Raw genomic sequence first — 16,216 nt, 5'->3', positions numbered from 1 at the left:
ATATATTAATAAAATAAAGTTTTACTGTTAAAAAAGTATTAAACTCGCAACAAATAAATAATTTTATTAACTTCAAGTTATGGTTTCATATTACAGATTAGACCCCATTACTTCAATCTAATTTTCTATTAAATAGATAACGAATAATTGAAATTATTGTCTTTCTTTTCATAATTGTTTCCTTTATGTCTTTTTTTGCACTTTTAATTTTTGTTATATTAAGAAGGAAAAAATAGAAGCAAAATTACCCATCCTTGTTTTTATTTCACTCGTCAAATTGACGGATACACCAGCTTGTACGAGTGATGTTAGCAGTTTCGCGTGTACATAAATGAATGAAATAAAGAATACAGAATTGATATAATAACGAAAAATAAAATATAATTAAAATTCAAACAAAAAAACAGTAACTGCCATGCCTGTCAAAAATTGTTATTACCAGTGACTTCTAAACTACTTGCTCTGTTCAAACTATAATTGATGATACTTTAGAATTATGCTTTGAAGTTGTTGCATGCCTTTAAAAATATATATACCAGTTGAAATGTGACTTTGACTTCTATGGCAGAAAAATAGACATTTTAAAGTAGTATGAAGTGTTTTTATTGGTTTTAATTTTCACACATCGGGAATATAAGATTTCGTGTTAGGTATGTAAAGTATAGCAAGACATGCCCAAGTGGTTATGTTCAGAATTTAAAAAAATTTTCTGCATCTGAATGTGGAATATCACAGTTTGAATTATGAGTAATAATTTTAGTGGAAATAACTAACTGTGCTATGAGAGAAAAGGTATTCAGTTTCTTAAACCATATAAACAATGTACTTTTGCTAGTGGCAGTGCAAATTGAATTTTAGGTTTTATCCACAGAAATTTTGAATACAAATCTAGAGTCTATAATGTTATTATATTAGGTTTTTATTTGGCCACATTTAGAGAACTGTGTGCAGCTTTGGGTTTCATGTCCAAGAAAAGACATTGAAGAGATATTATGATGATATAACAGTGAAAGGTTGTTGTATGAGGATAGGATAAGATCCTTGAACTTCTTTTAAAAAGAACTAGAGGAGACCTGATTGAAGTATTTAAGATTAAGGTAACTAATATATTGTTGAACCATCATCTTTATTTTGATACTTTATTGTGAGAATGGTAAGAGTGGAGGAGACACAGAACAAGTTTGGCATGAAAAGATCATTTCCAGTTCACACAGCTTTACTTTTCTTATAGAGTAGTTGACATTTGGAATGCTTTACCTTCAGATATGACAGATCTGTGTAATGTAAGGGATTTTAGGGAAGGCTTGATAAATAATATTATTGTAAGAGTCGGCTTTGAGTGTTTCATTTTTATTTTAAAATTTAGTGCATTGGATGGCCTAGTTTGACCAACTGGTCTCTTTTGCTTAAGTTATGTTTATGGCATTTTGCATGAATGTTATTTTGAGATTGTACTTTATGACATAATGTATAAGGTTTATAGTAAACGATTTAGAGCTGGTTGGAATACACTGGAGAAGGAAATAAACACAGAAAAGTAAATGCGTATTAGTACTGAAGATAAAAATTTAAATATTCATATGAAAATTATCTTCAGATTTGTTCATGATACCTTCTGATGTATCACGTGTGTAACATAACAACTCTGAAACTCGTCCCAGGTAATTTAGGGCCTGGCATGGCCTAGCGCGTAAGGCGTGCGACTCGTAATCCGAGCGTCGCGGGTTCGCGCCAAACATGCTCACCCTCCCAGCCGTGGGGGCGTTATAATGTTATGGTCAATCCCACTATTCGTTGGTAAAAGATTAGCCCAAGAGTTGGCGGTGGGTGGTGATGACTAGCTGCCTTCCCTCTAGTCTTACACTGCTAAATTAGGGACGGCTAGCGCAGATAACCCTCGAGTAGTTTTGCGTGAAATACAAAAACAAACAAAAAAACTCCAGAATTTAGAATTCGATCTTTATCTAGTTAGCGATGTCAACGTCAAAATAGTTAAAAATATTTATCTGTCAATTAGTATTTACTGTTTGAATGAATCGGTTTCGGTTTTGAGGGATAACGTCCATACAGAATAAGGTTGATAGTATATATGTAGGTGTAACTGGAAATTTATAGCGAGTGGTGTTAATACTTCTGGTGAGAAGATGGTTGAATTATTTAGTTACACATTGAATTTGAAGAAGCGAAATCATTTTAAGGGTTCGTTCTTAATCGTTGTGTTACCTAAAGAATATACAGTTCCAATATATTAATAAAATAAAGTTTTACTGTTAAAAAGTATTAAACTCGCAACAAATAAATAATTTTATTAACTTCAAGTTATGGTTTCATATTACAGATTAGACCCCATTACTTCAATCTAATTTTCTATTAAATAGATAACGAATAATTGAAATTATTGTCTTTCTTTTCATAATTGTTTCCTTTATGTCTTTTTTTGCACTTTTAATTTTTGTTATATTAAGAAGGAAAAAATAGAAGCAAAATTACCCATCCTTGTTTTTATTTCACTCGTCAAATTGACGGATACACCAGCTTGTACGAGTGATGTTAGCAGTTTCGCGTGTACATAAATGAATGAAATAAAGAATACAGAATTGATATAATAACGAAAAATAAAATATAATTAAAATTCAAACAAAAAAACATTAACTGCCATGCCTGTCAAAAATTGTTATTACCAGTGACTTCTAAACTACTTGATCTGTTCAAACTATAATTGATGATACTTTAGAATTATGCTTTGAAAGTTGTTGCATGCCATTAAAAAAAATATATACCAGTTGAAATGTATCTTTGACTTTTATGGCAGAAAAATAGACATTTTAAAGTAGTATGAAGTGTTTTTATTGCTTTTAATTTTCACACATCAGGAATATAATATTTCGTGTTAGGTATGTAAAGTATAGCAACACATGCCCAAGTGGTTATGTTCAGAATTTAAAAATTTTCTCCATCTGAATGTGGAATATCACAGTTTGAATTATGAGTAATAATTTTGGTGGAAATAACTAACTGTGCTATGAAAGAAAAGGTATTCAGTTTCTTAAACCACATAAACAATGTACTTTTGATAGTGGCAGTGCAAATTGAATTTTAGGTTTTATCTACAGAAATTTTGAATACAAATCTAGTGTCTATAATGTTATTATATTAGGTTTTTATTTGGCCACATTTGGAGAACTGTGTGCAATTTTGGGTTTCATGTCCAAGAAAAGACATTGAAGAGATATTATGATGATATAACAGTGGAAGGTTGTTGTACGAGGATAGGATAAGATCCTCGAACTTCTTTTAAAAAGAACTAGAGGAGACCTTATTGAAGTATTTAAGATTAAGGTAACTGATATTGTTGAACCATCATCTTTATTTTGATACTTTATTGTGAGAATGGTAAGAGTGGAGGAGACACAGATCAAGTTTGGCATGAAAAGATCATTTCCAGTTCACACAGCTTTACTTTTCTTATAAGAGTAGTTGACATTTGGAATGCTTTACCTTCAGATATGACAGATCTGTGTAATGTAAGGGATTTTAGGGAAGGCTTGGTAAATAATATTATTGTAAGAGTCGGCTTTGAGTGTTTCATTTTTATTTTAGAATTTAGTGCATTGGATGGCCTAGTTTGACCAACTGGTCTCTTTTGCTTAAGTTATGTTTATGGCATTTTGCATGAATGTTATTCTGAGATTGTACTTTATGACATAATGTATAAGGTTTATAGTAAACGATTTAGAGCTGGTTGGAATACACTGGAGAAAGAAATAAACACAGAAAAGTAAATGCATATTAGTACTGAAGATAGTTTTCATATGAATATTTAAATTTTTATCTTCAGATTTGTTCATGATACCCTCTGCCCCCCATGTAATTTCCTTTCTACTTTTGGAAAAACTATTAAATCAACACAACATGACACAGTGATACACAATGGCATGAAGATGATTCCTCCATCTAGATTTATACTGATAGAATTCTTGAAAACAGTGCGTCTGTCTTCTCTATATTGGTACACTTATATATTTGTATTGCATTTTTACGATTTATTTTGTTGAGGAAAAAAGAAAACTATAAATTTCTATCCTCTGTCACAAACAAGTTTTCTTTCACATATCCAGCTTGTGTCATACCTTGCATTTCTAGTTTCTTGTGACACTAGTTATTTATTCTGAATTTACTCTTTGCTCTGTATACATACAGGTTTTGTGTAATGTGGTTGAAAAATCAGCAAGTTGATTTGTTCTATCTTTATAACTTTGTCATTCTTGAAACGGTAAGACCTATTCTGGCTGGGAGATATTGCTGCATATTGCATTGTGATGTCAACAGCAGTGTCTTAAAGTGGTGTTCAGTTGGTATTTAGAAGTTATAATCTCATTTACATTGGAATGAAAATTACTAGATTCTGTGTGTAGATATGACGTTTCTTGTAAAATAAATAACACTGGGTTAAAACAGTCTGTTAAAGAGTAAAAAATTAATTTGAAACAATCTCGTACCATAAGGTCAGAACACTATGTCCATTTTCATTATCACATTTAATGTCATAACTCTCGTATTCAGAAATTCAATATTGTTTTGTAATCAATATTTTGACTGAATATCCAATTATTAAATAGTTTCTCAAAAATTTTATTCAAATTTAGATGATTCAACCACAGAGTATAGAAGGTAAACATATTTGTGCTGTGATACAGGATATTATATGTTGAAATGCATATTACCATTTACTCCTGCTCTTGTGCATTATATATTTAAAAAAGAAAAATTCACAGTTAAAAATATAAAATTTTCCACAACTAACATTTCAAACAAGATAAACAGTTTGTCACTGTACAAAGATAGTTTACAAGGAGTCCTCTGCTGAATATAAGACTTTTGCTGACAATGCATATGTCCATAACTTCCATTTCACTGCAGTTAATGACTCATGTAGTAAATCAGCAGCATCCTCCTTACAACTAGCACACCCAAGACCTTAATATCATCAGCAAATATAAGTAATTTATTGACTATTCCTTCATCTGTGTCATTGATGTAAATAAAAGAACAAATGTCCTAAGATTGAGCTTTGAGATACCCCACTTGTGGCATTAAAGGATTTGACTTGGATGTTAAGACTTTGTATGAGGTTAACTGTGATTAATAAGCTATAAAGCATTATTTTTAAAATACAGTGTATATATTACATTTAATATTATCAGAGGATGTTTCAAATCTAAATACAGAATAGCCACAAAATGTAAGAAGCAAAATATTTTATAGGGTGGCCCATAAGTCCCTACCCATCCATATGTTGTGTCTAAACAATGTTATAATACTAATGATGAGTTGAAGGCAGCTGTTACCGCGGCATTTGGAACAATAACCCTTGCTATGTTGAGGAAAATGTCTCACAGAACATAGCATCACATAATATTATGCAGCAAGAATGAGGGACAGCACACAGATACACTGGATACACAAGATATATGGATGGGTAGGGACTTACGGGCCACCCTGTAGAATGTTGAAAACAATACTGATGAATATATTTTAAGACTTAATTTTATTTCAACTTGTATTGAAACATTTTATGCATTAATTACGAGAAAAAAATCAACAGCATGCAAACATTTAAATTCCTTAAGCAATCTAAAGATACAGTAATTAATTATAATTATAAAAATTTTCATCATAAAACAAATTTGTATTTAGATTTATCTTTTCTGTGTGTTATTCCTAAACTCGATAAATATCCAATTAAATTTAGGTTTATTTCTAGTTCAGCTCAGCAAGAACAATTATTAAATAACCAACCATTTTATGAAATAATTACTTAACATTTTATTTGATAAAATTAAAAATACAAGTGTTAATAATAAGAAACGTGTTTTGGATAATAAAAAGAAATCAGTGGATTTGTAGATATTTAAGAAATTGTGAGCAAGTAAAGAATATTCAAACATTTGAATTTTGCCAAAATTCCATTAGAAAAAGTTAATTTTTGTTATAAATTCATTAATAGAACAGTTTATATATTTAAGCAAGTAATAGGAGTTCTAATGCGAGCTAACTGCTTTACATGTTATTTATTTTTATGAGAACAGGTTAATTGAAAATTACATAAACCCAGATATTTTAGCTTTAACTTACAAATATATAGATGATTTAATTAGTATGAATAACCATGAAAAAAATATTGTTATTAACACTATTTAAATTAAAAATACTTCAATATCTGATGTAGAGGCACATTATTTAGATTTAGAAATTAAACTAATATGAATCTAAATATTTTTGAGAAAATAAAATATTTTGCCCTTCTAATTCATGGTTTACCTTCTTTTAACAGTAATATACCATACTCTTCTGTTTTAAGCATTGTAACTTTGCAATGTTTCAGATTTTATAAAATATATAAATTGCAATATTTTATTATTAATGTTGAAATACTGAAACAATAATATTTAATAGGTTTAATAAAGAAACTTTAAATAAAATTAATAAAATATTCTGTGATACATATAAGAATGTATTAAATAAATATAAATAATTACAAATTAAAATAAATTTTACTTGAAGTTCCAAGTAACTATATTAAGTTGTTAAGGTAATATAAACACCTATACACTAGTTTATGCAGATGAAGACCTTAGCAGTTAAGGGTTCTTTAGGGTCCGAAATTTTGTAGTTGCAGTGGACTTGATGGGTGGTGGTTGGGAGTCATACTAGTTAGCTTAGATAATTGGTTGGGACCTTTTATACTAGTATATTTTGTTTACTGGGCTATTAATTAGCACCTTACTACCTTAATGGGGGCTGAAATGACAACTTCAGGAGTTCAGTTTATTTAACTTACTCAATCCCATGTAACAATACCTTATTAGTTTTCTTCTTTTTTACTTTGGAGAGCAGTCACCTTCCCACAACTGTCTGCAGGCAGTGAACAGTGACATAGATTTGGGAAGTTGTGGGCTTCATCATCCACATCTCATTCTCTTAATTTCTTTTTATATTCCTTTCATGATTTTATTATTAAATTGTTCTTCATGTAAGACTGGGAAACTGAGGTTATGAATAATAGATGGTGTATCCCCACTGCAGTGTGGGTCCTATATCCACAGTCCCCTCTGAAATGCAGGGTACATTTTATATTCCCCATTATAACATGTACCAATTCAATTTGTGCAGCATTTTTTGTTTTTGGTGATAACAAATTATCATTATCAGAGTTGTCTGAAGCTTTCTGGATCCTAAAGCTTCTGCAGATTGCTATTTTGATGCTGTCTGTTACGAATTTTTACACTTAGTTGGGCTAGACTTGTAGACCAGTTCCATTTCAGATTCACATAGAAAGAAAATGTCATGAAAAAATGCTAAATAACTGGAAACTGAATAAAATGTAGTCAGTACTGCAGCCTGAAGGCTCTTTTGACAACTTTGTTTCTTCTGTGGAGGCACACAGTAATGATACAAAACATGATTGTCAACCTGCTCTTGAGAAGCTTCAAACTCAACCTGACAGTGTCAAGGATTGGACATTATCTTGCAAGTGTTGTGGAGTAAGATTCTCAGGCCCAGAGTGTGCTTAGGAAATTTTGAAAATCCCAAACATAATAAAGAGTGTATTTTATCTAATATAGAATGTATTAATCATTAACTCATGACTGGAGTTTTAATATAGTGTGTATAACTGTTGAAGCAATTTTTAATTCCAGAACCTTCTGAAAAGAGTTTCATATAGAACTGTTTATAATAAAATTTCATCTTCCAATATAATTTGACAAAAATTGAGATATTTGGTGTTGGAGCTTTAATTAAACTGTCTCAGAAATGTCATATGTCATTTTTAAAATATTCCTGTTGAGGTAATGTGAAAGTATCTTCAATTATTGTGGATGTACAGTTGTTAATTTTGGTGTCAAACGTAATGTTTTTGCATATTCTGAACCAGTTTTAATCTTACAAAGACTTGGATGTTTTCAGTGACACTTGCTTGGTCATAAGACTTCTTACAAACAAATCATATGATTTACTATATTTCATGCCATATAATATACAAATCTACTTGGAAAACACTATTTAAGTATTATACTTCATAAACAAGCCACCATGGGAAGTTTTCAATCACATAAAAATATTAAACGTTGTATAAAGTGTGGGAACATTTCAGTAGAGTTCATATAAATTGTGAAGTTCAATTTTCTAATACAAAATTACCATATCAGTATTCATTGATAAAACATCCTTGTCACATAAAAATTTCCTATTGGTTCAAAATTGAAAGTTGATGCTTTTTTTTTTTTTAATAATCAAAATTATTTAATTTTTCATAATATCTAAGGTTAGATTTCAAGCTATAATACAGGTAATTGAAATTAAACGAAGTAGTAGCATTATTAAATGGATATACATTTTTGGAAGTCCATACTATTAAATGTAATGTTTAATTCATACAGAAAGTTATAAATATTTTGTACAAACTTTAGTGGAAGACACAAATGTAACAGAAAACATGTTTATACATTTGTCATTACTATTTCAAATATGACATTTATTTGGAAGATGAATTTGATTCCAGCAAAACTAAGGAAAGAAGCTCCAAGTATAAAATTTGATTACATTTTAAAAAAAGACAGGTCTTCAAATCACAGACGTTGCCAATCAAATTTTACGTAGCTACACAAAGATATGCAAGTAGTATTCGTTAACTTGCAAAAGTTTAATATATAGTAGGTTATATGGAAGACTGTAATACATAAACAAGATCGTTGTAAGTGTATTAAACAACATTTTTAACATGCTCTTTCACCATGAGTAAAGTTAGTTTATGATACAGGTACTGACAATTACACAGACATTAAAAAAACACTGAAAATACAAAAAATATATTAATACAAGTAATCACACAAAAATAGACTTTGTATAATTAACAAAAGAAGATAAATTTGGTAATTTTTAAATTGAGAAGCAATTTTTTTAAAGCTAAAAAAATACAAACAAATTGGTGAAAAAATGCTTTGGAGTCTCGAAATTCCAAATTTTGGACTAGTTACTTTTAATAATAAACAAAGCGATATGGCCCTAAACATCATGTTTAGAAAAACCGATTCAGTTACAAAGCTAATTTATCAACATATGTTCTTGCAGTGTGTGTTTAAAATTCACAAAACAAAGTTCATTACTTGCTAGTGAATGTACTCAATCAAAATTAAAGATAACGTGTCCAGCACAGTCTTGTTTTTCCTATAATGAACACTAATACAACTTTCATTACGTACAAGTAGAAAATGTCATAGTTACAACCTGGCATACAAGTTTTAAAGATATTTCACTCATCACTATGGTTCTGATTTTTCACTCCCATGTTTGGAATGTAGTCACGACCCATAAGGCATGCAAACACGGTCATCACCATCTTGGGTTTGACCTGAACAATATCTTCGGGTAAGGCATATATACGAGCACCAATTTTACGAGCAACAGAAATGGCATATTTGGCATTGGCCATTTTCTCCTGCAAGGAAAATAATATATATGAATTTTCATTATATTAAAAAAAAAACTCCAATTTCTCTGACAATTTTTTTTAACATGTTGCCAAAATATTTACAAGCTGAGAAGTTAATTAATTTTATTGCATTAAAACATCACAGTATTTACAGGAAAGAAATCGTAACAACAGAAACAGATCAAGTGAATTTTGAAACCTTTTAACTTGTATTACATACTATAAAATTCACTGCACTAAGTGAAAAGTTCGCTAATATACAAAGCCTAAAACATTTTTTAGTTTTTTTTATTGTCAATAAATGATTTGCATATTTCAAAATCTTAAAGAAAATACATCTTTAATGTGTGTATGTATGAGCAGTGATAATCTTCCTTGAAGGGAAAGACAAAGAAACAGAAATATTTATGTTTCCAGTAACTTACAAATCACTTACATCATCATCATTACCAGGTAAGACTGTACCATAATTGATTGAGCCTGATTGAATGGCATCAACAAGATCAATGATGGGTGTAGCATCAGAAATTGACAAAGAAACAGAAATATTTATGTTTCCAGTAACTTACAAATCACTTACATCATCATCATTACCAGGTAAGACTGTACCATAATTGATTGAGCCTGATTGAATGGCATCAACAAGATCAATGATGGGTGTAGCATCAGAAATTGACAAAGAAACAGAAATATTTATGTTTCCAGTAACTTACAAATCACTTACATCATCATCATTACCAGGTAAGACTGTACCATAATTGATTGAGCCTGATTGAATGGCATCAACAAGATCAATGATGGGTGTAGCATCAGAAATTGACAAAGAAACAGAAATATTTATGTTTCCAGTAACTTACAAATCACTTACATCATCATCATTACCAGGTAAGACTGTACCATAATTGATTGAGCCTGATTGAATGGCATCAACAAGATCAATGATGGGTGTAGCATCAGAAATTGCGGAGTCCTGAAAGCTTCTGATACTAGTGGATTTGCCAGCATTTTGTAACTATAAAAATTAAAACAACATTATATAGAACGTCCAAGTTTTGGTTACATTTGTCCACAACATGACTAAGCTGTAACTGATGAAAAAATTACTATTTAAATTGCTCACCTTGAAAACAACAGTGAAGATACCCACTATACCTGTTGAGGTTCTACTGTCCATCTTTACCAAACAGGGGGTAAAAAACATACAAAAGACTTGTGTGATAATACACTTCTTTGCAAATATTGTGTTACATCCTAATGTGTAAATTTCCATTTTAAAAATCAGAATGTAAGGGGCAAGTTGAAAGTGGAATTGTTCTAAGCTTGGAGAGTTTAATTAAAAATTAACTATTACAAACACACACACACACACACACACAGTCATTTACCAGCTGCATGGTATTGCACGTCTAACATGGAAAGCATACAAATATCTCATTAAACATTCATTAAATATTTACTTTGATTTATGAGCACATCAGACAAATAAAGCACACTAACTAATTCAAAAATATGGAACAGAATAATGAAGTAATAATATTTGTATGGTTTAAAAGGTGCTTACAAAGAAATTACTTTTACCTTCATGTTTACCCATTCCACAATTTGAGTTTCCACAATCGGACTGCCTGTCCCAGCCAGGTGAGTCAGTATACTCAGAGTATAGGCTCTCATCAACTGCCAGACAAGAGCTAGAGAGAATGAGAAATGTATTTGAGTCAAATCTGAATTATTCACACACACACACACACACAAATTAGAAGCATGAAATAATTTAACCAGTCTCACACAAATTTATAAAAAGGTATACAAACTTATATGTAAAAACGGCTGATTCATGAACATGACAATGACCGAAGAAGGTCGAAACGTTGTTCGCTCCCTTACATAAAACAATTTTCTCCACCCAAACCAACCATATTTACATATACATTTTTCTCAACAAGTGGGTTTTGTTATCATCATTGATTATACAACAAACGTACCTAGAATAGTAACAACAGTAAAACATATTATCATCATTGGTAACCACCTTCACTTCCTAAATACTGAAAGTTCATTCAATGACTCAGAATCTTATAAAGTTAAGATGCCATATTTGTTCTAAGGTTTGATGAATTCTGATGACAAAAGTTTAAAAGCATAATAACAAATACAATCCCAAAATTGAAAATAATCAAAAAACAGTTTGTGCAAACTGTTTACAAGTGATTTCTTAAGCTCCATGTTAAAGTTGCTGCTGTCTTAAATTTAGCATCTTAAGAACATCACAACTGTTACTACTGTATAGAAGTCAATTATAAAAATAACAAAAGTGAACAGAGGAATACAAAAAGATGCTAAAACATTTCACAAATTAATCTAAAAAAACATACAAACTCTGTATTTGATGCATTATTTATAAACATCACATGATTCAAAGTCTAAATAAATATTCGAACAAGACAGACAAAGAGGAGCTAATTCATTGTAAGAGCTTCAGTAATGAAATGTAGTGCATGAAATGTAATATTCAGGACAAACACAAATGGCACCTACCAAGTGTCAGGGTTGGGTTTCCTTCAGAAATGTCATTTCCATCAATTCCCACCAGAGAAAACTTAAGTTGTTTACCAAGATTAACAGCATAGTTACAGTTTTCAAGTTTCTCCATGAATGCTTTCAGTTTACTGAACATCCTATGTACCTTACTCCAACTCACTACACCAGGTTTAATGATGTCAAATAACTGTAAATTATAGATTAATGCATTTTTTAGCAATGATTTTTTAAACGTTTTCAATCAAGATAAGACCAGAAATGTTTAAAGTAGCACACATACACAAAAACGTTTCATAATTACTTGTCATTGTTTGTTACACAGACTGTTAGTTTTTGTTTACATATTACTTTCCCATTAAACATGTATATTTCCTTTCTACACATCCATTTACATACAAAATATATGCACTCTTGAAAACTTGTCTGTATCGCAAAAGCTAATTTTTTGTATACTTCACTAAATAATTGAATATGTCCTTACAGAAAACAACAACAACAACACCAAAAAAACACTCAATAACACAGGAAATATGTTTAAACACATTTAAAACACAAATTTGATAATGTTCTGACACAATATTAATTACTAAAAATAAAAGGTGTAGAAATAAAAATTATATTTTCAACAGTTATTAAAAGACTGTGGTTACCAACACATGAGATGCTTTTGTACAGAGATGCAGGAGTTACTAGGAGGAAAAGGTAGTATATTCACAAACAGTAACCTTGGACGCATGTTAACAAGATTAAAAATCTAATCACGACAAAAGAATGACAATAGTGTAAACCTGTCATCGTTGGTTCCACGAGTTCATCTGCTAGTAAAATTGAAATTTACAAGTCATAGATTCAAAATTATGTAAAAATGAATGTTTGTCTTTGGTATAATGAAATGGTTCCCAAATTTATAAGTTCAGTATAGTAAGGGTATGCTGTGTTAAAAAACAAAACATTATATTTATCACCAGACTTATTTAGAATTATTGTAATAAAATAAGATTTATGCAAGTTAAAGAATTAAAAAAAAAAATTTATACTTTACGTGTGGTAGAACATTCAAGTTGTGAAATAATCTAAAAATATTATTTTGATGAAAATGAAATCACAAACACACCTGAAATATAACTAACCCATCAGCTAAGTCACTGTAGAGCCAGTTCACGTGTGGGTTGACACCCATGCTATTCATCCAGTTACGATAGGCTGAAGGAAAGAAAGTAAATAAATGAAAGAATATATACTTAGCCGTCAGCTATGATGTCACGAAGTGCACATCCTTTGAATTTTTAAATGAAAAAAAATTGAAAATTATTTAGGAGATAACATATACAAAATAAAGTTTATAAATATTAATGTTACAAGATTTAGTAGTTTACATAAATTTGTCTTCTGATTCACAAGCAAAGAGAGGGTACACTTCTTAAATAAATAAAACACATGAAGCTTTAGATACAAGAATTCTGCTTTGATGTTGGGTAATTTCACTGTTCAGGTTGTAATAGGGCCACAATTTTTCATATGTTTTTGTTTGTTTATTTTTTTTTTACAGAAGGTTTCCCTGACTTGTTGGTGAAAATTTCCAACAGTAAACAAACATACAATCCACTTCTGTTAAAATAATACATTTAAAACAAGTGAAATATATGCACAAGAATTGTTACACTACTGGTTATCACAGTTGTATCTAGAGATTAAATGATTCTCTTTTTCATCGAAGTCCATACAGGCAAGACAAAAATTCTCTCCTTTGTTCTCACAATACACTTCAAAATAAATTCACTTTAGAAAAGGATATTATAGCTAAACTAGTGAGCTTACAATTTAACTTCACTTTTTTACATAACTCACTTCCTCTACTTACATGTACTTATAACAAGTGACATCAACTAGAAGCATCTTGCCTACTAGTAAGAACAATAATAAATGTAACAGTAAAAATGTAAGATCAAATAAGATTACATCAACAGTATTACAAAAGCTTAGTACAACAATTAAAGTATATACACATCATATGACCTGCAGAGTTATGTGAACTTGTCATAATTATTGCTTTTAAGATAATTAACTTTTCAACACTTGTCTTAAAAACAAAATCATCATTAAATATTATATTGCTAAACAACTCTTCCTGTTAAGAGTTCCTAGATTAAGGGCCATAAACACTGCTAACAGGGAACTCAAGCGATGAATTATAGCCAAGTGTTCATAAAGATTTGTAGCGTACCCATCAATCATAAAAATTATTTACTTTTAACTGTAATAATTATTTCAAAATTTTAGCAGCTCTTCTGGTAGCAGTAAATATGTTTCACCAGCTTCTTTATTCACAGGTTTGTATAAATTTAAACTGAAGAGTGGAATACACTTCTTGTTACAAACTAAAATTTGACAGCTATATCTACGTTTAGTTTAATGTTGAAGATACTAAGACACAGAAATAAATATTTATCTACAAGTAGATACAAAAAAGTCTCAGAAAATTTACTTTTTTCTTCCCTGGTTTCTTCCAAATTCTCCAATTCTAGTGGCAATTCAGGTTTGTCAAGTGCTGGATGGTTGTTAAACAAGTTAGCAACAAAAGCTACATTTAATTTGTAAACACCTTCAACAACGTCATTGGGAGAGAGAAAACTGCGACAACCGATCTTGTCTGCTTGCTGTAGCATAATTTCTGCCCGACTCACTAGATTTGGTTCCTTAGAAACAGATAATTGATGAAAAAAACAACAATAAAAAACAGGTTTTCAGAGACACCAACTGATATTTAAACTACAAACCTCAAGATAAACCCTGGTGGACAGTTTGTTTAGAAGATCTATACTTTTTCCATAATACAAAGAAAAAGTTGCAAATAACTGCAGAATGTTTGTTTTCAATATTTGCAAGGGTTAACTCAAGGGTTATTTACACTAACTGTCCCTAATTTTAAGTAGGGGGATTAAGAGAAGACTCAATAAACACCCACAGCTGACTTTTGGGCTACTTTATCTAAATGAATGGTAAGGTTTGTGAACAAAACTCCTATATTGCACTCACGAGCCTTAAAGTGTGAAGCACTCATTAGTAAAAACAGAACTTAATAACACAATCATCAAATAATCAGATATTAGTCCTAATTCCATTATGACATTTTTCTTACCTTTAAAATATATTTAAATTAATCCTAACAGTTAATTTTTGTATCTTCTGCAAACTTTTCTTTCCCCACTTAAACTTTTTTTCTAAAATTATCTAAATCTCCGGTCAGCGTAATAATTTAACCGTTTACATTTATAATGTTCTTTTTTAAATTTATTCGTTTTATCCTGTGCAAGTCAACCTTTTTTCTTTTTTTACAAAACATGCTTATCCTGAATATATAAGATATATTTTTAAAGTTTTTCCATATTTGATTAGTATCTTTCAATATATTTAGTTGCCCAATTCATAGCAGATAATTTCTCTCTCATCTCTTCAAGAGTCGCTTTTTTGAAATCTGGAACCAAAATCTCCTTGGGCAACAAAACATCAAATAATTAAACAATGATTACTTGCATGCATATGTTTTCCAATCTCTACACTATCAACTATTTCTTTGTTAGAAGTTAACAATAACTCTAAAATAGCATTGTTCCTAGTAAGCACATTAACCCTTTAGATGCTTTAAAATCAGGTTTACACATGGTATCAAAAGGTCACATTCTAAAATTTAGTTATTTAGTGGGTAACTGACACTTTGGAAACCCACCTGAAATTTAATTAGAAACTCAAAAAGGTTTATCAGTTGGTGGGAAAACCATCCTGAAAAAGTTGTTCCTATAGTTATAACCTTAATTAATATAAACCTTTTTTTTTTATCTCAACTAAACTTTCTTATTACTTTCTATCACTTTCATCTGGTGCTCTGTAACAAATTCTAAGAAAAATCCTTTTACCTGTCCGTATACTAACAGATTCAGCATCATTGCTATTTAGCTTTCATATCCTCAAAATAAGTAGACTGTAACTCGCATTTCAGTATTATATCACTTAACAACCTATAACACTACATTTCAAAGACATTTGTTTAATCAAAATTGTCCACATTCCCATCACATCAGGATTCTCTGTTCCAACCAGAACTCTAATGTTACTTATTTTATTTATTATACTCTCAACATTACAATAATAATAGTTTAACCAACCATTAAAACTAGTTTTGTACAT

At 30.2% G+C, this 16,216-nt stretch overlaps 1 protein-coding gene across 3 annotated transcripts in view; it reads right to left on the bottom strand.

The window, feature by feature from the left end:
- Positions 1-9,136: 9,136 nt before the first annotated feature.
- The window catches only part of LOC143248652 (plastin-1-like), a 32,396-nt gene continuing 25,316 nt past the window's right edge, over positions 9,137-16,216 (bottom strand). For 2 of the 3 annotated variants that reach the window (XM_076497175.1, XM_076497177.1), the window contains exons 8-12: positions 14,517-14,727; positions 13,146-13,234; positions 12,029-12,218; positions 11,072-11,181; positions 9,137-9,499 (exon numbers count right to left, since the gene is read on the bottom strand). In XM_076497175.1, coding sequence (XP_076353290.1) covers positions 9,314-9,499; positions 11,072-11,181; positions 12,029-12,218; positions 13,146-13,234; positions 14,517-14,727 — 786 coding nt within the window. In that variant the 3' untranslated portion in view covers positions 9,137-9,313. Of the gene's footprint in view, positions 9,500-10,331; positions 10,506-11,071; positions 11,182-12,028; positions 12,219-13,145; positions 13,235-14,516; positions 14,728-16,216 lie in introns of those variants that run through there. The other variant, XM_076497176.1, reaches the window with a different exon arrangement.

Source organism: Tachypleus tridentatus, chromosome 4 (genome assembly GCF_004210375.1).
Source record: "Tachypleus tridentatus isolate NWPU-2018 chromosome 4, ASM421037v1, whole genome shotgun sequence".
NCBI lineage: Eukaryota > Metazoa > Arthropoda > Merostomata > Xiphosura > Limulidae > Tachypleus > Tachypleus tridentatus.
Note: the sequence above shows the minus strand (reverse complement) of the source record. Positions and strands in the feature narration are given on the sequence as shown.